The sequence below is a fragment of the Silurus aristotelis genome (assembly GCF_946808225.1).
Source record: "Silurus aristotelis genome assembly, chromosome: 29".
NCBI classification, from domain to species: domain Eukaryota; kingdom Metazoa; phylum Chordata; class Actinopteri; order Siluriformes; family Siluridae; genus Silurus; species Silurus aristotelis.
This window is the reverse complement of record NC_139602.1, coordinates 8,520,437-8,543,153: the sequence shown is the minus strand read 5'-3', so window position 1 is coordinate 8,543,153 and position 22,717 is coordinate 8,520,437. Positions and strand designations below refer to the sequence as shown.

Sequence of the window (22,717 nt, the reverse complement as noted above, 5' to 3'; positions counted from 1 at the left end):
TAGTGTCTGTCTTCATGAGTTTTGGTCTCTTTATGGTGATTTTTGTAGGTTATAACAATACTTAGCATTAGCTTTTGTTTATGACAGTGTTATGTAGGCTTTTATCGTTCTCTGCGTAGTGACAGGTTTATAGGTTTTATAAATATTTATTGAAACGTGGTAACGTTGTGGACATTATAAGCTATAATCATAGCTACGAATGGTTCACGACAGTCTTATGACATACATAGCGTTGCATACATAGTACTGACGCGTTAATGTGAGTACTATGTATGCAAATCGTTTCTACACGTCCTCCATTATAAAACATCTCAATCGTTAAAATTGGCACAAATCCAGACGTATCTGAATGGCGCTCCACGGACGCGGAGCTTCCGATGACCCTAGAATCCCATTAGTCATGCTAACCGAATAATTAGCCGAGGAAACGTCGGAAAGCTTGAGGTTGCAAGGGGAAGACCAGAGGACCCGCAAGAGCCGACTGACAGTCGTGGCCTCTTTTTCAGTGACCTGTGACCTTTTGCTTTCGTAGGAAGGCCACGTTGTATGATGAGGTTAGGGATCGCCTGGTGCTTTATATAATTACGAATCAGGCGGGTTGCATCAGACAGCCGAGCTCGCTTGCAAATGGAGACAAGTCTGACAGAGCGCAGGGATTAACTGCTCCAGTAGGTCAGGAAAATACATTCACTCTGCGTTTTTTTTTTTCTTCTCCTGTACTGCATTTGCATTAGAGACACCACTGAGGAATGAAACACAGCGGTAAAGCGTTCTGTGTGTATGCATGTGTGTGTATTAATGACACACAAAAATGTTTATTACAGTTGTTACATCTGTTCGAGCTTCGAAGGCCAGCTTTTAATGGCGCACAATTGCGTATGAGACCCGGGATGGTGAAAGAAGGTCGCTCTGGATTGTGCGACGTATTCGAATTGCTGTATTTCGAATGGCAATGAAACAAATGCGCTGCTGAAACTGATTGGCTGTAGAAAGAATGCATTATGTCCTCAAAATGTGGAGACAAATGTGCTCAGTGGATTTTATGCACATTATTAATCCATTAATAATACACAGTTACAGAGGGCTCAGAGTCGTTGCATAATCATCGGGGAGCGTAGTCAATTATTGATGCAGGTTAGCAGGAGGATCAGCCGATCCTCAGTGCTGATCAGTTTAAATGTGGCAGTTGATTTTTTCCTCTCATTATTACACGGGTTAACATGACTGACCTTTCTTTACTTTCAGATATTTGTAACACAGCGCCGGTGAATTTTCTGTTTCGATCAGTCAGTATTATGTTGAATCATTTCCTGTAACAGCAATTCTGAGTTTAGTTTTAGCTGCAATTCAAAACAGAGGTTTGTACAGTATGAGGTGGTATCAACTTTCGAGACTATTGGTGATAACTTGTTACCACGTCTGCGATTTTATCAAGTTAGAACGAAGAGCAAACGTGAAATTCTGCGTAAAACTGGGCAAATCTACCATGGTAACAGCGGGGACAAATCACACAGCAAATCAGTGGTCAATTTCTCAAAACCAATCCCAATCCCAAGGAAAAATACTAATAATGAACCAATATCACTAAAAAAAAATTACACTCGTCCCTGCTGTTAAGCTTCATTATGATCAAACGCTTGATGTCACCCAAATGAGAATAGGTTCCCCTTTTGAGTCTGGTTCCTCTCAAGGTTTCTTCCTCATAACATCTAAGGGAGTTTTTCCTTGCCACAGTCACCATGGCTGCTCATCAGGGATAAATGCACACCGTTCACCTTAACTGTTGATTTCTGTAAAGCTGCTTTGAGACAATGTCTGTTGTGAAAAGCGCTATAGAAATAAACTTGACTTGACTTGACTTGACTTGACTTGACTTGACTTGACTATCACCAATCATCCCGCATTCACATATAAATACAGGAGATACTTTGGCAAACATGATCAATACAAAATGACATCATTAGTAATATTTTTTATTACAAAAAAAGCGAACTCAGAGTACCACAGTTTTAGCTTAATACAATAAAACAAACAAACATATCCGATACTCAATGGACCAAAACGATTAACGGAGTTTAAAATACCCAACAACTTAGCAGTGCAGTACAACGCCATCCACCGGTGTCCGAAACAGTCAGAATAGTGAAACAGCAGTATAAAACAGGAAGATGAAACAGCAGTTGGTGCTCTCAGGCCACATCTGCAATACAACTGTAATGGGTGTGCGAATAAAAGTATGTAACTTTAATAAGGGGTTTCCCCCTAAAAACCGCTCTGTAAATTTCTTACTGTGAAATTCTTACAGACTTTATATGAGTTGCGCTCGCCATGTCACACACACGTGCCCCTAATAACAAACACAGATGTAACTGTGACTCTCGGCTTATAAAAAGATCCAATAAATCAAAAAACTCACCAGAAGAGAGCAAAAGCAGTTAGAAGGCGATAACAACTGTTGCTGCCCACAGCACAAAAACACAAAAAACGTAATGCTTAGGCGTGCTTTTCTTTAAAGCCACAAAGACCGGATGCACCTCAATCACTGAGCCACACAAACTTTCTTTCGGCTTCTCCCATCAGCAGATCATCCGCATGTTTGATTTGGCACATGTTTTTATGCTGGATGCCCTCCCTAATGCAACCCTCCCCATTTATCCGGGCTTGGGACCGGCACTAAGAGTGGCTGGGGTTGGTTCCCTGACCGGGGATCGAATCCGGGCCGCAGCGGTGAGAGCATCCTAACCAAAAGACCACCAGGGGACCTAATCACTGAGCCACACAGTTGTGCTCAATGACAATGCAGCTCTACGAAAATAGGTGTGTCTTCCCCCACGAAATATCCACAAACATCACAAGCCCCATTCAAAACACTAAACATGTCCCACATGGAAAACATGCACAAAAATGCCCGGATCCCAGGGTCACTTTATGAGGTTCATATCGACGCAACTGCTAAAGATGATACATGCGAGTGGTGCAGTTGTGGCTACAGTGAAAGGAGATGTGTTGAATTGTGTTCATTGGGTTTCTTGCTTTAGTGATGCCATTTATTTTTACTGTTTCCTGTCTGTGATTCAGGGCTCTGTTCTACTGCGTTTCTGTGTAACGAATGCTCTAAAATAATGCAATTAAAGTATAATAACTAAGATATTATATTAAATAATGCCTTTTTTTTATTTATATGAGCCATGAATTTAATATTACTGCACCGTAGTGCGGTGTTTGTGTTGGTACAGTGCTGTTAGAGTATAAACACGTGGGAGTTTGTTTAGAAAAAAAAGGATTTTGTAGAGAACAAACAGGATGAAGAAGTGCTGGTTTCTCTTTTCATAGTGTTTGGCCAAAACAATATCCTTTGGAGGGATAGTCTCCTTTTTTATTTGTTGAAAAAACAGCCTGTGTGAGCACTTTTTAACACTTGCCATGCTTGTTCAGCACTTCAGATATCACACTGTTGGTCTTTCTTTTTATTTATTTCAAAATTTTCTCTAAAATACTAATCATGTGATTTTTTTCCCCTCAGAAGGTCACTCTATACTGTTTTGTACATTAAAAAGAAATCGATTGCACATCCACATGCTGCAGTTGTAAATGTTATGTTGTTATGTACAGTAATTACACTTCAAGGCTACGATCATACAGAATGCTAAAGTTGAAAGATTTCATACTAAAAGGACGACTTCAAAACTCAGACCTTCGAAACGCAGGTGCGGAAAAACTGTAGGCGTGTAAGGCTTTTAAATAGTTCAACAAGTTTAAAACACATCATCATGACGCTTTTAGCCGCGACATTTCGCATTGTTTAATGCATTCGATCGGAATACTGCGCTACAAATTAATTAACGAGCGATGAAATATCCTACTGCAATTGATTATTGTTGAATCGAATATTCCATGAAAAATCATGAATAAAATATTTCATTACAAAATCACTAATGATTAATTAACTATACAAATCAATTCATTATTCAATTAATATTCCACTGCAAATGATATGATTAATAATTAGAAATTGCACTACATTTTTTTTTTTATCATGCATGAATTATTCATTTAAGAACTTGGTCATGTTTATTTTTACTTTTTTAACCCATATATTGTTTTCAAGGGAGGTACAGTTCATATCTGTCCACCATAGTGGACATGATGCATGAAAGAGTCAAATAAATATATCTGTCTGAATTCATTACTAATAATTAAATAATCTATTACAGATTAACTAATTAAGTTGTATTCTCATCATTATTTTGTGTACGGTTTATTTGGTATAATTATTTAAATAATGATTTAAATCGTTAATATGGTTAATGTTGCGAAATGGGCAAATTTCCATGGAATAAATTTACATTAATAGCATTTGGCAGACGTTCATATCCAGCGTGAATTACAAAGTGCTTTGAACTCTCTAGCAATAAATACATGATGCTGGTTCATTAATCCATGGAAGGCTCACCTCTGGAAAAAGGATCATTCCACCACTGAACTGGTGCCAGTTCTGGGAGGAGTTAAATCATACTTGAGTAAAAGTACAGATACATTACTGCAAAACCTACTCCTTAATAATTACCAATTCCTATATGACTTGATTAAAAGTCTTAGAGTATATGATTTTTAAAGTAATTAGGTATTTGACTCTGAGCATAGGCTCAGTTTTATTTCCTAAACTACCAATCAAACTGTACACATCAACACTGCATTAACCATCAACACAACAGCCTCTTCAACACGCCAGAATGAAACTAGGAAAAAAAAAAGACAAAGTTGTAAAGCAACCTTTCAAAAAGGTATCTTCAGTTAACAAATAAAATGACAGGATTGTGTCATAAAAGTAGAAGAACCATCAGTATTCACGGGACATATACAATTAAAGCAGATCATTTTATATAAAGTAAAATCAAATATTCAGAGCTGACTGTGATTTAATGCACTTCTCAGTCTCAGAGAAGGGTGATATTTTTATTCGAGCTTGATCTCAAAGTTTTTGGAATGTATTTGAGCTTGTTTTGGACTGAAAATGAGGCCATCAGTGTTAAAAAGTCGCTCCCAACACTCATTGTTAATTAAAATGTAATTCAATTGAATATAAAATGTAATTGAGGAGAGAGTTCAAGTTTGCTTATATTTTTGTTACTCACTAAAACTAGAAAGTAGCCAAAAATTACCTCAGTACAGTAATGAAATACATTTTACTAAAATACTGTACACCATGGAGTTATGTTGGGACCGATTGAGTAGTGGTTGAGGATTGAAGGGAGCTGGTGCAGTGTCTGGTGAGAGTTTGGGGGTTCTGGATTGTTCTTGGCTTTGTTGGCAAGCATCAGTGTTTTTTTTTTTTTTTTTACCTGATGTAGGCAGCTACAAGAAGCCATTGGAGAGAACATAGCAGTCGGGTGGTGTGGGGGAACCAAGGTATATTGAAATCAAGAATAATGAGACTGCATCCTGGATCACTTTTAGAGTTACAGTAGTCCAGTCTTGAAATAATCACTGATGAAACAAGCCCCTGAGTTCCAGAAACGGATTGAGAAATTTAAATGAGTGTTATATTAGCTGTATGAGAAGACCAGGGCTTTTGGTGTTCCATGGTTACCTCAGTGCCTGAAGATGAGATCAGAGAGTTGAGACGATCTTAAAATGGTGATATTTGGGATAAAATGCAGTTTAGTTTTGCTAATGCTGGGATTCAGCTGATGAGGTAAAACAGGTACAACATTTATAGCTGATAAATGACTGCTCAGAGCTTCAGAAACAATAAAAGTTCTAATAAAAAAAGGAAGATTGTAGCTGGATCTATTTTCTAAACTGAATCCTGGTGCCATATTGTGTAAATAAACCACACTTGCAGTGAAGGTTGTGAAAAGTTCGACTCAAACAGTCCATGCAGATTTATTAAGTGGTATCAAAAAGTTTCCAGACAAGCCCTTTATACAAGAAAGTACTTTATTTATCTGCGTGTACACATTATCACCTCCAAAACAGTCTCATTGCACAGCGTTTCTGCGACTTCTCTCTGCAATGGTGTTAAAACGACGACACTTTTGAGCTGGATCTTCAGGAAGTTCGTAGTGGCCAAAATATGGCGAGTAGGTTGGGTGCGGAGGTGAGATCATGTTTCACGTGTGGGGAGCGCTCACTGACAGGGTCAGAATAGCAGACGTGACAATGCACAGATTAACACCAGTCTCACAGCTCCTGATTTACACAGAATGAAGGCACACTGACTTATAAAAGTCGGTGCTCCCTGTGACTTTGCTTGCAGCCTTGTGCTGCCACCTGTTGGCGTGTTACAAAACTAGTCTTGAAATTTTCCGATACCACCTCATACTTTCTTTTCATAATTCTTTCCTTTTTCTCGTTCTTCTATCATTTGTTGCATCCTATTTTGGTAATATATCTTGCTTTAGTATTATGAAAACATGATGCTCATATTCTTTGGTCTGTATTTTCTATTCCTTGTTTTAAATGTTTTTGAGGAAACCTAAAGGACAAGGGCTTGATCCACCATACTTTTCTAATAAAATAAATGAAACATGATTCTGATTGTGTGCCTAATAACTTCAATATTGACACAACCTTTGGCGCACCATCGTCTTTATAAGGATCATTAATTATCCCACGTGTCATCATCAGTCTGTGCCGTCGACACCGTTCAAATGTCACCGTTCCGAAGCGTGTTATTAAACTACACCGGTAAAAACTTCATTTAGAGGCTAGCGCGCTTGCACAAGGTCGTTCGAAGGACACTGAATCAGTTCCCTGACCTAAAGGAATTCTTGAATAAAGATATTCATTAGGCAGTCATTTTAAAGCGCTTGTATATTATCTAAGCTTTGAAGTGGAACCGTTTGGTCTGACTCACGCTATCATTTAAATGATGTTTGAGAAAGCAGGAGGAGAGTTCTCTCTCTCTCTCTCGCTCCATCTCTCTCACACACTCTTTCTCTCACACTCCTTTTAAAGTTCCTAATTGAATGTGTCCTTCAACAATCCTGTCACCTTTGTATCAAAAGCTTTCAGATTAAAGGACTCATTACCGAGAGCAAAGAGTGTAAGAGCGCGTTTTTCGGGTGAGTTAAGTGAATCATTCGGTAAAAAGTTCCAGCATTGGCATTAGGAAAAAAAAAAAAAAGCTCTCTGCAGAAAGCGGTTGCAAATATTTCCTTTGGAACGATGTGTTCAGTGTATTGATTTTTCAACTTTGCGGAAGATGCCGAGGTAAAGAGGAGGCGAATTGAATTGCTACTGTAACTCCCCCTAAAGGCTCTTTGCAGGCTCCTTTCAAATGAAATCCACACAACTAGAAAATGCTGAAACGCAAAATAATTGGCCCTTAAATCACCTCGTGTGTCTGCATCTTTCACCGCGGAACCGCGACCCGACAATCTCCTGCCATCGGCGACCCGTACTCACGTCTCACCATTTCCGTTTCTGTAAATCCTGCTGTATTCTTTTTACTTTTACACCTGATGCTAAATGAATGTTGGTGCACAAAAAATATGTACATTTATAGTATTTGGCGTACGCCCTCAACCATAGCCAATTACATTTATCTCATTCATCTATCTGAGCAGCTACGGGGGGTTAAGGGCCTTTCTCAGGGGCCCAGGAGTGTCAGCTTGGTGTTGCTGGAATTGCCTTTTTCTTCTTCTTTTTTTTTTTTTGTCTTTGTTGCTTCCCATTGCTTTTTCTTTCTAATTGCCTTTCTTTCTTTCTTTCTTTCTTTCTTTCTTTCTTTCTTTCTTTCTTTCTTTCTTTCTTTCTTTCTTTCTTTCTTTCTTTCTTTCTTTCTTTCTTTCTTTCTTTCTTCGTTTCTTTCTTCGTTTCTTTCTTTATTTTTTATACTAGATCTATCTATCTATCTTTCTTCGTTTCTTTCTTTATTTTTTATACTAGATCTATCTATCTATCTATCTATCTATCTATCTATCTATCTATCTATCTATCTATCTATCTATCTATCTATCTATCTATCTAGCTATCTAGCTAGCTATCTAGCTAGCTAGCATCTTTCTTTCTTGTTTGCTTCCTATTTATTTCTTTATTTCTTTTACTGGACTTTTTTTCTTGGTAACATTTAAAATTCTTTCTTTTTTTCTTTCTTTCTTTCTTTCTTTCTTTCTTTCTTTCTTTCTTTCTTTCTTTCTTTCTTTCTTTCTTTCTTTCTTTCTTTCTTTCTTTCTTTCTTTCTTTCTTTCTTTCTTTCTTTCTTTCTTTCTTTTTCTTCCTTCCTTCTTTTTTTCCTTTGTTTGCTTCCCATTTCTTTCTTTATTTCTTTTGTATGGCCTTTTTTTTTTTTAACAATTAAAAGTCTTTCTTTCTTTCTTTCTTTCTTTCTTTCTTTCTTTCTTTCTTTCTTTCTTTCTTTCTTTCTTTCTTTCTTTCTTTCTTTCTTTCTTTCTTTCTTTCTTTCTTTCTTTCTTTCTTTTTTTTTCCTTCCTTCCTTCCTTCCTTCCTTCCTTCCTTCCTTCCTTCCTTCCTTCCTTCCTTCCTTCCTTCCTTCTTCCTTTTTTCTTTCTTTGCTCGTTCCTGCTCATAAACACTTGTAATTTACCAACACTGATGATTGCACTCATACTGTACTATTTTTTCATCTCGTTTTTAATACTGACTGCAGGGAAAATGTATAAATTTAAAGCACATAAAAATCCTGTATTGAATCCCTGGTTTTAAGCTGCATCCCGTGGTTTTGTACGGTTGAAGCATTTTGTCAAACAGCTGGATGTGTTTCGGGTGCAACAGCTTTCCTCGAATGCCTTTCTGCATGCAGATTCCTCCGTTCTCACGATGCAGTGAATGATCACGTCACCAATTTAGCTGATTAGAGGACGCCTGTGTGTTTAACACTGACGGACAGAAACGAAGTTTGGATTTTAACTTAAGGAAGAGTTTCTTCGTTTCTCGTTTTCACTTCATATGAATGCATGGTATGTTTTTTTTTGACTCTACATTTTAGAAAAACACGCTGTTCCTCGCTTGACTTGAATATGTAAATTGCATTAAAAGCAAAGCTGTGATGAGAGCCACAGGCGTAACCTGTGCATGCTGAGAGTGTGTGTGGTGTAAGGATTCTCTCATTGTGTATCTGTAACTATTGAAATCTCGCTCTTTATGAAGGTCTGATATGCAGGAGAATGGAGCTCTAATTTTTTGATACCTAAATCCATTCAATCCTGAGTGCTTAGACATTAAGAAATGTAAAAGAAGTCATTTTACAATTTTTCCTCAGTTGCTTTGAAGCGTTTCTGGAATCATTAAAAATATTATCATTAATCATTAAAAAACAGTAAGTGCATTTCTTAAAGATTAGTACAAACTGCAGCATACACTAAATTACCAGCAAAAGCCTTTTCTTGAAATCTTTAGTTCATCTCTTAGAAGTAAGTATTTGTGTCAATGAACGTCTCATTGCCATCAGGATGACAAGTCCTTTTGCCATTTTCTCACGAACAAGATCGTCAAAATGTTTAGTCATTTTGTCTTCATGATGGCGCACAATTTCAGTATTTCCTGATATAAACTACGATCGGATTTAGAATGATTAGAAATGCAGAAGGCTGAATCTTCTGGATGGCATCTATGAATTTCAACGGCACAAATCTCCACATTACTGTATGTGGGATATTAATTGCAAAAGACCAGACAGGAGTTTTTCTCCGTTGCATTGGTGTTTCTCAGATCAGAAATGCAATTCTCAAGGCGACTTGTTCCAACCTCCATGTCATGAAGTCACTAATGTACATTAACCATTTGCACTCAATGACTCATGCAATAAACTGATGCAGAGATGTTTGGGGGTTAAGAGGTTAAGACTATCCAGGTGAGAACCAGTATGGTATATTTTGATCAACATATCAAACCATTGATAATATAGGAAACAATTGTACACAATGAGTTAAATGAATGTAGGAAAGCATTAGAAGTTTAAAACGATAGACGTTTGCGTTTACGACATGCACAAGTGACTCCATGGTGTGGAAGTTGTGTTGAGAGTTTGATATTTGATCTGAGAAATGCTTCAAAGCAACTGAGAAAATCTGTATGCGGAGGATTAGTAGTTTTATTCAGAATTTAAAATAATTGATTTAATTTAATTCAATTATAGTAATGGTGCACATCCTTTTTCTGTGGTCGTATGTGATTATGGTCCGATCAACAGTTCCAATTTCTATGTTGTACTGTATAACTTTATCAGGGTTTCCACAGGGTCTTAAAAAGTCTACAGTTTAGGCCTTAAAACGTCTTAAATTCGCTGTTCTAGATGTTAAATCTTCTTGATCAGGTCTTAATTTTCCGATGTTTATGCAACGCTGAAAATGTAACCATGGTGTTGAATTTCTTTCTTTCACTATTCCAGATATAATTCGCTGTATTACACCGACAAATGAGAACAACATTCAACAGGCAATCAGCTTTCTGTTATTGGCGTGAATCTCTCCGGGTTTATACCACTGACTTAAAACATTTTTTAGTTATGGGGAAGTGCAAGTTTAGCGATACTTGGGTTGAAAAAAAATAAAAAATGTAGGTTGCGGCTATGGCTAACAATGTAGTGGTGTGTGTTCTTGATTTTGTGATATAGATCCTAAATTTCAGTCTTAATGGTCTTAAATTTGGTGAAATCTGCAGAAATCCTGCTCTAAATAATCTGCCATTTTGAACATCATTCCTTTTAGCTGCTGATGTGCTTCAGAGCTCTGTTAGCTCTCACCACCTAAATACAGGTTCATTAATTGACTTCCAGAAGTTCCTGCGTCGCATGCTGAGACGGACACCTGTGCTATTTCGTAAGACTCATTATGTTCAGAACTTCATGGGAGTTTGGATGCCGTGGTGCTCTGCAGGATTAAGCTTACACTGTTCACAACTAATGGTCTTTACAATGAGCCGGTTTGTACAGTCTGTACAAAATCCTGTCCTTCACAATGAGTGAACTGAGAAACTGAAGGTGAATAAAGATGATTTCCTTCTTTGAGACATTCCTTTCTTTCACTTGTTTGCTAAAAGCCTTTTTCTTGTCAAAAGTCCATCTGTCAGAATTCGTTTTTATAACTACTCCTGCCCTCATTGAGTCAGTGTGAGTTCTGGGCCTTGGACAAGTTTTTTTTTTTGTATGGTCTTTTTTTAAAGTTTTTTTTTTTAGCTCAAAACTGATGTGTGATCAGTGTGGTTTTTATTTAATTTATTAATTTTTTATTGTAGCCGGAATTTGTTTATCTTATAAATAAGAAAATAGTGAAACACGTTGTAATCTCTTTAAATGAAAAAAGAATTTAGCGGTAGTAAGCATGCTGTTACAAGAAAGGATCAGCGACTGTGTGGTGCTGCAAAAGTCTGATTTTATAGCCGTCTAATCCTGTGATCTTTTGGCATTTCGAATGGAGAGATGTGATTGAAGGTTGGTCTTTTTAGCAAGCTGTCAATGAATAAAACTCATGCAACATGTATATGTACTGTCAAATATGTCATACCTGTCAAAACTGGAGTAACAGATCTTTTGCACAGCAGGCATTCTGACATGGAATAATAGGACAAATTCAGGTGTTAGCAATGACATTAATTAGGGTTCAGTTTATGAGAGTCAGGTTCCTGCGATTGCTCAAGTGTAGGGGGACGTCACACTAAATACTTTTGGTGAACCCAGAAATCAAATAGTTGGCTGAAACTTATAAATGGATGGATGGATGGATAAATAGATAGATAGATAGATAGATAGATAGATAGATAGATAGATAGATAGATAGATAGATAGATAGATAGATAGATAGATAGATAGATAGATAGATAGATAGATAGACTAATTAACAGACTAACAGATAAACAGAATGGTAGACAGACAGACAGACAGATAGATAGACAGACAGATAGATAGATAGATAGATAGATAGATAGATAGATAGATAGATAGATAGATAGATAGATAGATAGATAGATAGATAGATAGACTAATTAACAGACTAACAGATGGACAGACAGACAGACAGACAGACAGACAGACAGACAGACAGACAGACAGACAGACAGACAGACAGATAGACAGATGTATAGATAGATAGATAGATAGATAGATAGATAGATAGATAGATAGATAGATAGATAGATAGATAGATAGATAGACAGACAGACAGACAGACAGACAGACAGACAGACAGACAGACAGACAGACAGACAGATAGATAGATAGATAGATAGATAGATAGATAGATAGATAGATAGATAGATAGAAATATAGGTTGATTGATTGATAATACTTTTTATTCATTTAAAGTTGCATTAAGTGCTGTGAACTGTTCACATATTTCTGTATGCAGTCGATAGAACAAAGACATCAATTAAAAACACGGACAAAACCGTAAACAAAAAGTACTCTACTATTATATAGAAATCTCTATGCCTTTAGCTATTGTTATATGAAAGAAGTGTTACTATGTACACAAATTCTTTCCCAGAATTCTCCACAAATACTTTTCTCAGGGTCACTCAAATGTACAATGAAATTCACTCAAAATTTCAATGTAAACGATTCATTGTTTTTCTGATTTATTCAGTCTTACAAAATGTATATTTGGTGAACTGCACAGAGAAAATGGCAATTTCTTCTACAAGGTCATATATACGACTCTGAGGGTACTGAGTCATTCACTTCATTTATTTGCTGTAGCCAGCCTGTTGCTAGTCTGGAATGTTTATCTATTTGTCTGTGTCTATGTGTTGGTGTGTTTTTTTAACCACTCGGGAATTGTGTAAGCCGTATTTCCCATCATGTTTGCACAAACATAACTTTTTCTAGTGGCCACAAGACCTTAGAGGATTTGTTCATATCTGAGATTTCCTCTTGAGTACACCTGAGTCTGAGTTTTGATTAAATCTGAGGTAATGATGAAAACTGTAAATAATTCAACACAATTTTTTTTTTTTGCTAGCCTTGAATCATTATATCACATCAATACCAGTGCAAAATACGATCTCACAGTAAATCTTAAATATTCATTGATTGTTGATTGCTCGTCTTGCAAATGTTGGGCAATTGAATACATTTTTATGTTGTTGAAGGTGTTTAATATCTAAATATCATCATGTTTAGCAAAAACTTTTACAACCCGGCAGTTCAATTTGAATAAATAAATCAGTGAAGTGAATAACCCTAACCCTAACCCAAAAAAATCTAAGATCTAGCTGACAGGTTTCTTCTGTAGAGCTTAATTTGTAATAGTTGTAGACACACACAGACACATGCACATTCCTGTGCTTCTTGTTTCATTGGATTTTAAAATCGATCTGCTGCATTGCATGGACAAAATGATTCATTTTTGATTTCACGTCCAGGAGAAGAAAATAAACCTGGCTGGATCTGTTCAGAAGACGACGGAAGGACAAAGGCTCCGCTCTGGTGTCCACTGCTTGCCTGCCGAATGCCTGTCTTCACCTCAAAAGCCCAGGACTGTAAGGTTAGCAATTGCCAATATCTTGAAAAGCCTTCTTTATGTGTGTTCATACCTGGTTGCACAGTGAGATTACTGGTCCATTGCAAAGAAAACTTTTGTTTCAAACTTTACTTTTTTTGTAATAGACTAGCAGAAAGTTGTGGCGTTTTGTTTTGAAGACAGATGTCCCGGTTAATTTTTTTTTTTCACTTTGTGAATTTTTGCCATTCCTAGCTTGAGGAAATTGAAACTGTGAACCGGCAGCACCTTTAAAGGTGCGGTCGGACTGTAGGAATGTCTCGCGCAAACATGGCAGAGTTGTGAAAGATAAGTTGACACAGAAAGCTTGCCAGAGAAACTTGCTGGAAAGAAAAGTGGCAATCGATAGCGGCTGTTAAGCCTGGTGAGCCTTTCATAGATCAAAGCCTGAACTTGAGTGAGAGACACATTAAAAGGGTTTTCGTGGTCAGTCGGAAAGGTATAAAATCAATTTGTACTGTCTGTAAGATGATAGCTTGGACTACATTTTCAGCTCTAACGTTGTTACAGGACTTGCCTCCACGTTGCAGGATGAGACACCAAATTACCACTGCCTCCATGGGAGGATGTTATAAAGTGATCATGCAATTACTTTAATGACTGTGGGACACCTGAGCATAAATCAATGCGCCTGCATTAAATTAAGGTGCCGTGCTTCAACCCAATAGCCAGGAAGTTGAGAGCTGTCTGCAGGAACTCAAACCCTGTCCAAGAAATCATTATTTTATACCAAGTTTTATTCTCTTCTATATAGTGTATGCATACTTAACAGTGCTTCCACATTTTCTTTCCTTTCAGTAACTCGTGCTTAAGTACTAAGTACAACAAACGTCAAAGTACTTTTTATATATTAGTACCAAGATACACTATATTTTCTAAAGTATTGAGTCACCTGACCTTTCCTGCTATTCTGTATGTGGTTCTTATCCAAACTGTTATAAGACGTCTTTAGTTGCGCTAAATTAAAAATTTGTATTCATTTGAACTTGGAAACCCAAATCTGTTCCAGCATTGCAATGCCGCTTTGCACAAAGTGAGCTCCTTGAAGATCTGGTTTACATGCTTTAGAAAGGAAGATCTTGAGTGACCTGCTGATCTCATCCCTACTGAACACCATTAGGGTGAATTGGAACGCTGACTGCACCCCAGGTCTCCTCACCTACATCAGTACCTGCCATTCATAACACCCTTGTGGCTGATGAACACAAATATCCATAAGCACACTCCGAAATCTAGTGGAACCACAATACTTTTGGCAATATAGCGTATTTAAAATGTCAAAAAGCTTCTAGGTATAATGCAAATAGTATAAATCTAGTTTCAATTTGTCACATCATGTTTACTTAACTGTTAATGTATTTACAGTACATTTACATTACTTACATAATAACTAGAACATGTTTAACAATTTAATGTAGTTCATTTAAAATCTTGGTACTAATAAATAACCTGTACTTTGTAATACATTTTTTTATAGCAATAGTTAATATGCACGGATTTAAGTGCTATATGTAAAATGATTTGTGTGTACTTGCTTCTTGATTCTTTTTCTGAAAACTGATTAATAGTTATATTCATATTTATTGACCTTCTAAATATTAAAAATAAATCCTCAATGAAAAAAAAGTTATTTTTTGATCTATTTATTTGATGTATTTAAAATGCATTTATAGTTCATTTAAAATTTTGGTACTCATAAATAACCTTTAGTTTTTAATACATTTTTAGAGCAATAGTTCATTTGTATTGATTTGTTCTATGGAAGCTGCATGTAAATAGGTTTAATAATGTATGAAATCATTGTTATGTTAAAGTATTCTGTGAGGATAGAATACGATTTACTATTTGTGGAAGAAGTCTCCAGTGTGAGTACCAGTTTGTAACAGTGAGTAATTTGATTTTAGTGTTGCTGTTTAAATAATTATGTTATCTTTAACCATCTATATTGTTTTGGTGATTATTCCAAGCACTTTCCAAAGATGTTTGGCCCTTTTGGCCCACCATGTTTCTTACCAATGTATTTTTAGTCCAAATTGTTTTTTAGACATGTTTGTTCTTCTGTGCTTGGTGGTTAATTCTGCACTTTTCTTTCTTTATTAAGAGCATGTATAGAAAAAGATGTGAAAGGTACAGCAAAACTCAAACACGGTATTCAGTATGCAAAAAAAAACATGTTGCATTTTAGATTTGAACACAATGTACTGAAAAAAGAATATCTATTGTTTATTGAGAAAAGGGATGGGGTGAGCTGCCATCAATTTGCCACCGAAATCCACTCTAGTCGTGTGCAGATGGTGGCATCTTAACTGTCGGAGTGTTGGTTAATATTTGTGGCTTTGCTGAGGAGGAGTAATAAGGTAAATGTGGATTAATATGAGCCTGGCTGGCACGAGAGACATTTTTTCATGGACAGAAGGTGGGCTTAGAATGAATTTTTGGAATTATTGTTCTGCTGCGTGAATGACTAAAGGGAAAGATGTACCTTCCCCAGTTTCCTTCAACATCATTCTTTTTTTTTCCTCTTTAACCTCCGCCTGCTAGTGGCTTGAATTATTCCATGCCAAAGTCTCCAACGTCTTTCTTCAATCTTGGCAGCTGTCTGACTTGGCAAAGTGTTCATTAGTGCAAAGAAGGGAAACATCTGCGTTGCGGGGATCGTGGATGTTAATGACCATGATTAAAACAAATGTGGCCAGAGGGGAACAGGGCTTTAACTACTGCAATATGACTGTAGCTTGATTGTTATCTTTGGGTCATGCGAGGAAGATGAATACAGGACAAAACAGTGATGAACATAAGAGACACCAGTTTCAGTGGTTTCTTCATCAAAAGCTCAGCTGGTCCAACAGTGAGAAGCACACCTTTAGCTGTTATATATGGAATTACTTGTATTGAGAATGTGGTATGCCAGTGAAACTGGAGGTTGTGGTCATGCAGTTGCAACGGTTCATTCCTAAGTCATCCCCAAATTTCCATTCAGCCAGCTGTTATCTCAATATCAACAACTGACCATACATTCGTCTGCTATTATGTCGTTATTGCACAGGCTCAGAGCTCATCCCTTAACTTCTGAGAAAACACTTCACTGGAATTTACTTCAGAAACATATTGAGTGCTTTATAGAACAATGAAAAAAAAATAATCTTTATTCTGTTTAGCTCCGATTTGAGAGTACTTTGATACCTGAGGGATTTCATCATGCTTGCTTTGAAGTGAATGATGACATGAAAAAAGGGAATTTGGATATTTCAGCCATCTTTTCTTTTATTTTTTTTGTAGAGAAATGTTGACTTTGAAGTAGTGGAGTTTAAGACTATCCAGGTTTTAACTCAAAACTGAGAAGCATGTGTTGGAATACAGATGGGTGAAGAATGAAAGGAAAACCAACGCTGTTTTGTCAGTGTGGTTTGGCACAACATGATTATACAAGCATCATTCATTCATTCATTCATTCATTTTCTCCCGCTTATCCGTAATTCGGGTCGCGGGGGCAGCAGTCTAAGCAGACCCCCGCCTTCGACTGCTGCCCAATCCTCACAGCACCGTCCCTTACGGTCCCTCCTGCAGGTGGTGAGCCCACGGGAAGTATACAAGCATCAGCTAAGGGAAAATATTAGAAGACGAAATGTGAACTTTCCTACAGTACAGTTCTAGATACTTGCAGGCTTAATGCCAAGGTGCACTGAAGTGGTTCTGATGTTCCAGCACCTTAACACACTGTTTTCAATTTCTTTGTAGGAGAAGCCTACCTTAGATCTGTTTGTAAATTCAGTTTATTTACTTGCAGCAATGTATTTCTGTTTACTAAACCGAGCTCAGGAGTGAGCTTCATTTAAGGCTTATCAGTCATTAAAATAAATTCACCCTAAACAGCTGCACACACCAGACAAACATCTTCCATAAAATAGTACAATTAACCCATAAATTAACTTCTAGATTATCAAAATGTTAAATGAAAAATTTAAGTAAATTAATTCAGACGTCTTTGCTGAAAGTCTATCAAACTAATGACCTAATGATTTAGTGTAGCTACACCTATTTACAGTGTGTACAGCCTGAAGAAAAACCATTATACATTACAGCAAAGGGAAATTCTTCTCTTTCTCCTTTTGTGGTTGTGGTTACATTGCAGTGCCAGCTACGATGTGGCATAAAGTTTGTTTAAGAGCCTTTCTCAGGGGCCCAACAGTAGTAGCTTTGTAGGACTGGGGTTTGAACCACTGACCATTTGATCAGTAACCCAGAGCCTTGACATTGAGCCGCCACTGTCTCAATTTAGCTGCAAATGGTACCTATCAGACATTATAGCCAGCCACAAAAAGGTCATGGAAAATATAAAAGTATTTTCAGTTAGACGAAATGTCCTAGTGCCATGAATTAAATACCATTAGTTAATGGTAGCAATTTGAAAAAAATCCAATGTTTGTCCATTAAGTCTAAGCTGATCACCCCATAGTAAAAGGTGTGATCAGAGCAAAAAAGTAAAAAAGTACTACACCTATTTAAAAAGTCTGACTAACTGTTCATATAAAAAAAAACTTTATGATCACCTGCCTAACATTGTGTTGGTCCCTCTTTTGCTGCCAAAACCGTCCTGACCTGTCGATCAATAACAGCATTAACTTCTTCAGCAGCTTGAGCTCGTCTGTTGGATCAGACCACACGGACCAGCCTTCGCTCCCCACATGCATCAACGAGCCTCGGCCGCACACGACCCGGTCGCCGGTTCACCACTGTTCTTTCCTTGGACCAGGGATTATAATCACAATTATAGCCATCACATCAAAATCACCTCGTCAAACTCGTCAACCTTACGCTTGCCCATGTTTCCTTTTTCTTACAAATTAACTTTGAGGACAAACTGTTCACTTGCTGCCTGATATATCCCACCTATTAGCAGGTGCCTTGATGAAGAAATAATCAGTGATAATCACTGGTCATAATGTTATAATGTCATAATATTATGCCATGTCGGTGCATGTTCTAAGTGCAACCAAGTCAGAGCATTGCAGAAAGTTCAGGCATTGGTATATTAAGATAAGATAAGCAAAATAGCATGATATCAGCTTTTACTCTTATGAATTGTAAAACCAACTCTTCTCAACTCAAGACCAAAGGGTTATTTGATGACATGAAATGTTTTTCATTTTTAAGACATCAGTATTGGGATTAAAATCGAAAAACAACAACCCAGTTTAAGCTAACTAACAAATCAGACAAAAGCCTCGAAAGAAGGAAGTACATCCTGACATTCTTGATTTCTGATGCGTTATTAATCGCTGAATTCTCACCATCAGCATCATGATACGTGAGTAGTTTGCCAAGTCGTGTCATTATATGTTTCCTGGAATGGACTGTGATCTGGATTTCTCCAGGGTGTGCAATCTTTTTGGTCTTTGTTGATCACTTCTGTGTAAGTTGTCGAGCTTTGTGATTGAGTTCTTTGACCGTGGCCCTCGGGTGCTCCTATTGTCCTATCACTCCTGCTGATGTTCTGAGTGGCGAGCGAGTTGCGCCATGCCTCCACCAACCGCCTCCAAAACTCCTTGACTGACTGCCGAGTGCAGATGAGATAGCCGAGTGACACCTCCAGCGATAGCGAACATGCGGACCGAGTCTATTTATAATGCCAGTTGGAGAGGGACTGATATACAACGCTGATGACTTGCTGCTGTGGTGGGGGGAAGAAACCCACACATCTTGGTCTGATGCCTGGTATAACCTGACATGAAATATAGATCAAACAACATTTCGGATAAAGGTGCCCTTCTCGTTTCATTCCAGGCCTCTATTGATTTAGGCTTTTCTTATTTTTTGGTTGTTTTTTTTTTTTTTTTTTTTTTGTGATCATGATGAAACCTTGCTTCCATTCAGAGCACAGAGAGATTACACCTTGCTTCCCAGTTCTGTGCCATGGATTGTATTAAAAACTCTTCCTTGTACAGATCTCCTCCTGTTTTGTGACTCTGCCTCTATTCTTCTGCAGCGATATCCTTGTGGCAAACATGAACACCAGGAGCACCCCAAAAGTGCCTGTGCATGTTTAAGAAGCATCAACAAAGACCCACAGTCATATATCTGCATGCCTTCATCAGGGAAGCTTGGGGTTATTAATTACTGATGCCACAGCCTCCCACCTGCCTGGTATGCCCTGTTTCTCCTCCCTGCCTTGTTATGGATTTGTGTAATTAATGAAGAAGGCCATCGATTTTTTTTCTTGTTGTTTTTGTGTTTCCTGAAGAAGATGCACCCTTCCTTCCACCATTAATTTACCAGCTGTTTATTCATAACATTCTGTTGTCACCAAGTGTCAAGGCTGAGGTGGGACCGATTTTCCGCCATGTCACCAGGATCAAGAGAGGCTAAAAAAGCGCGCCCTCTGTATGCTTGTTACGTCAGAGATGGAATGAAGTGTCAATCCGATTTTTTCTTCGCTGTTAGATCACAGCAGGTCAGTCACCAGGACTGTTACGCCTCACACCAATGAAAGCACTACGGTCAGCAAAACGATCTTGCCAGGATCTCATCAGGGGGGGGTGAAGTACTGAATGATTCTATTATATTTCAGTCACTTTTGCATTAAACTAACAGTACCTCGCCTATACTGTACTGGGGGGCATTCACGTTTATTTTAGGACTCATTTGTTGTTGGAGTCCTGAAATCAGGCCGATGATGGGTGTTGTGGTAGCCAGGGGTTAAGGCTCTGGGTTACTAATCAGAAAGTCAGGGGTTTAAGCCCCAGTATTTGCAAGATGCCCATATTGAGCAAGGCCCTAAACCCCTCGGTGCACCAGGGGCGCTGTATCATGGCTGTTCCCAGCTCTTTAATATTGCTGGGATGTGAAGAAAGGATTACTTACAGTTATAAAGAACATCTTATTCATTTTTATCACCACATTATCTGTGTAAAGCTGCTTTGAAACAATGTTCATTGTTAAAAGCGCTATACAAATAAAAATGAATTGAATTGATTTCACTGTACTGTAATGTACGAGGTGGTATCAATACGTTTCCAATAGTGCTAGCTGGTGCTATTCCGACCATGTGCATTACCACGTCTGCGATTTTATCATGGACAGCAAGTTTGAACAAAGAGCAAACGTGAATTCCTGCATGGAACTGGTCAAATCTGCCACATAGGCATTTGACATGACAGACGTTTGACATACGGTGATGCTGCAATGAGTCGTTCGAGGTGTTTAAAGTTGCACGTGTGCTTCAAGAGCATAACAGCATCAATAGAAGATGATGAGTTTAAGAGTTTAAGAAGACCTTAAATAAGCACAACCCCCGAAAATGTTGAAACCATTCAGCAACTTGTGCATGATGATCGCCGGAGAACGATTCACAGGATCTCACTTTTGCACCCACTCTACTTGCCAGATTTGGCTCCTGCGGACTTCGCCCTCTTCCCAAAGATGAAGATCCAAGCTCAAGCTCAAGCTCAAAGGTCACTGTTTTGACACCATTGCGGAGATCCAGCACGATTCGCAAAAGGTGCTTGACACGATTCCAGGACACCTTCCAGAAGTTACAGGAACAGGAAACTATTTTGACGGTAATAGTGTGTAAATGAAGATAAATAAAGTACTTTCTTGTAAAAAAAGAATGAGTCTCGCAAACCTTTTCATATCACCTCGTACATTTGACGATATATGCATTAAAAGCCCCCCCTTTTCCTTTTGCTTGCTTTCTATGCTAAAATTACAAGCAAAACTGTCAGTAGCCATTGGCAGCAAAACAATCTAGAGTAGTTTAGATGGTTGCTAAAATGGGAATGTCATATGTGAGCAACACTCTTGACTTGCTTGACCCTGTGTGATTTGCAAACCACACACATACCTCAGGTTGAGATTCTGATTAGTGAGCGTTATCTAAACAGGTGACTTTTTCTCCACTATGCAATACAGCACTACTGACAGTTTTTGGTTCTTCTCCACACTCTCGCCTGAGGATCGCAACCAGGATTTGCTACATTAATCTGCGTGCATAGCCAGCAGCAGCAAAAACTCTTGACGCATTAGTGTGTTCTGGGAGACAGTGTCTCGGTAATGATCCTGCGTGTTAGGCCACCTTTTTTTTGCTGAGTACTTGCCTGCAGTCATCAGAGCTAGACAAACATATAATGATCTCTCAGGTGAACTTTATTCCCACTGAGCTATTAAAGTGCTGTCGCACGTGGAAAAGGGTTTGAATGGGCATTGAATCGAGCAGAGGGACAACTGTTTTTTTTGTTTTGTTTTTTTAGAAGAAGCTTGAAAGGAATAATGTACAACCTAGGACATGTTAATCCTAAAATGATGGGTTGCACTGTGTAATGTTATATCACTGTTCGTGTCTGATTACCTAGACACATTTCTTTTTGTCCTGGGCTTAAATAATAGGCACTTCAAGCTCTATGCACTTTTATACACCAGTAGAGGGCAGTGTGACTCTGGAGAGTAGGTAATGGAGGTCGCGCCAATGCACCAATGTCGAAAGTGCGGGGTCATCTGCATAGGGATCTGATCTGTTGCTTTGACAGTTACGTGCTAATTACTGGACCTCATCACTGCTCCAACAGTGCCTTGAGCATGACAGAAAGTGTCTTACCCTCTACCCCCACCCTCTACAATTGCCTTTTTTACTGAGGAAGCAGGCAGACACTAATATAACCTTGACGAGAATGGCACAGTGCAACTGGAATGTGCTCATTTAAATATCAGCGATCCATTCAACTTACCCTTAACGGCGCGAGGGTGCTTCATGAGAACAGAACGGTGCTTCGATGCACCCTGCTAACGCCTCGTCTTTTGTTTACCACGATCCTGTGAATTGCCTCGTTTCATCCCCTCCTCCTGTTTCTCGATGCTAATTACACTGTCAGTCCTCTCCACCTGATTAAACCACATGGACCACTGGATAATGTAAAAAAATTAAATGCTAAGTGAAAATCAATCGTCTTGTCGAGTAGGACGTTCGGTTTCGTGACCGGCCGAGGTAAATACGTCCTCTGGCGAAATCTGCTGCAAGTGTCTGAAAGGTTTCGTTTGTGTTTCGGCATTACCCAAGGCTGATAAGGTAGATCCTTTGGAACAAAACCGAAGAAGATTAGGTGATAAAAGCCCCATTCCATTCCTTATCAGAGGGCTTGATTAGTGGGGGTGCTTTGTAATTGAGATTACTGTGAGCTAAATATTAAAGTGCTGTTCTATATAGCTGCTAGCAAGGCTGAGCATTCTCGGATTTTGTTTAGCTCCTTGGCCACACTTCCTTC

General features: G+C 38.2%; 1 protein-coding gene across 4 annotated transcripts in view; it reads left to right on the top strand.

Moving 5' to 3' along the window:
• Positions 1-22,717, top strand: part of arhgef10la (Rho guanine nucleotide exchange factor (GEF) 10-like a) — a 183,645-nt gene that overhangs the window by 106,219 nt on the left and 54,709 nt on the right. For all 4 annotated transcript variants that reach the window (XR_014532458.1, XM_083535258.1, XM_083535257.1 and 1 more), the window contains one exon: positions 13,324-13,445. Coding sequence is in view for 3 of the 4 variants with exons in the window: in XM_083535258.1 (XP_083391384.1) it covers positions 13,324-13,445 (122 nt within the window). In the remaining variant the exon portion in view is untranslated. The remainder of the gene's footprint in view (positions 1-13,323; positions 13,446-22,717) is intronic.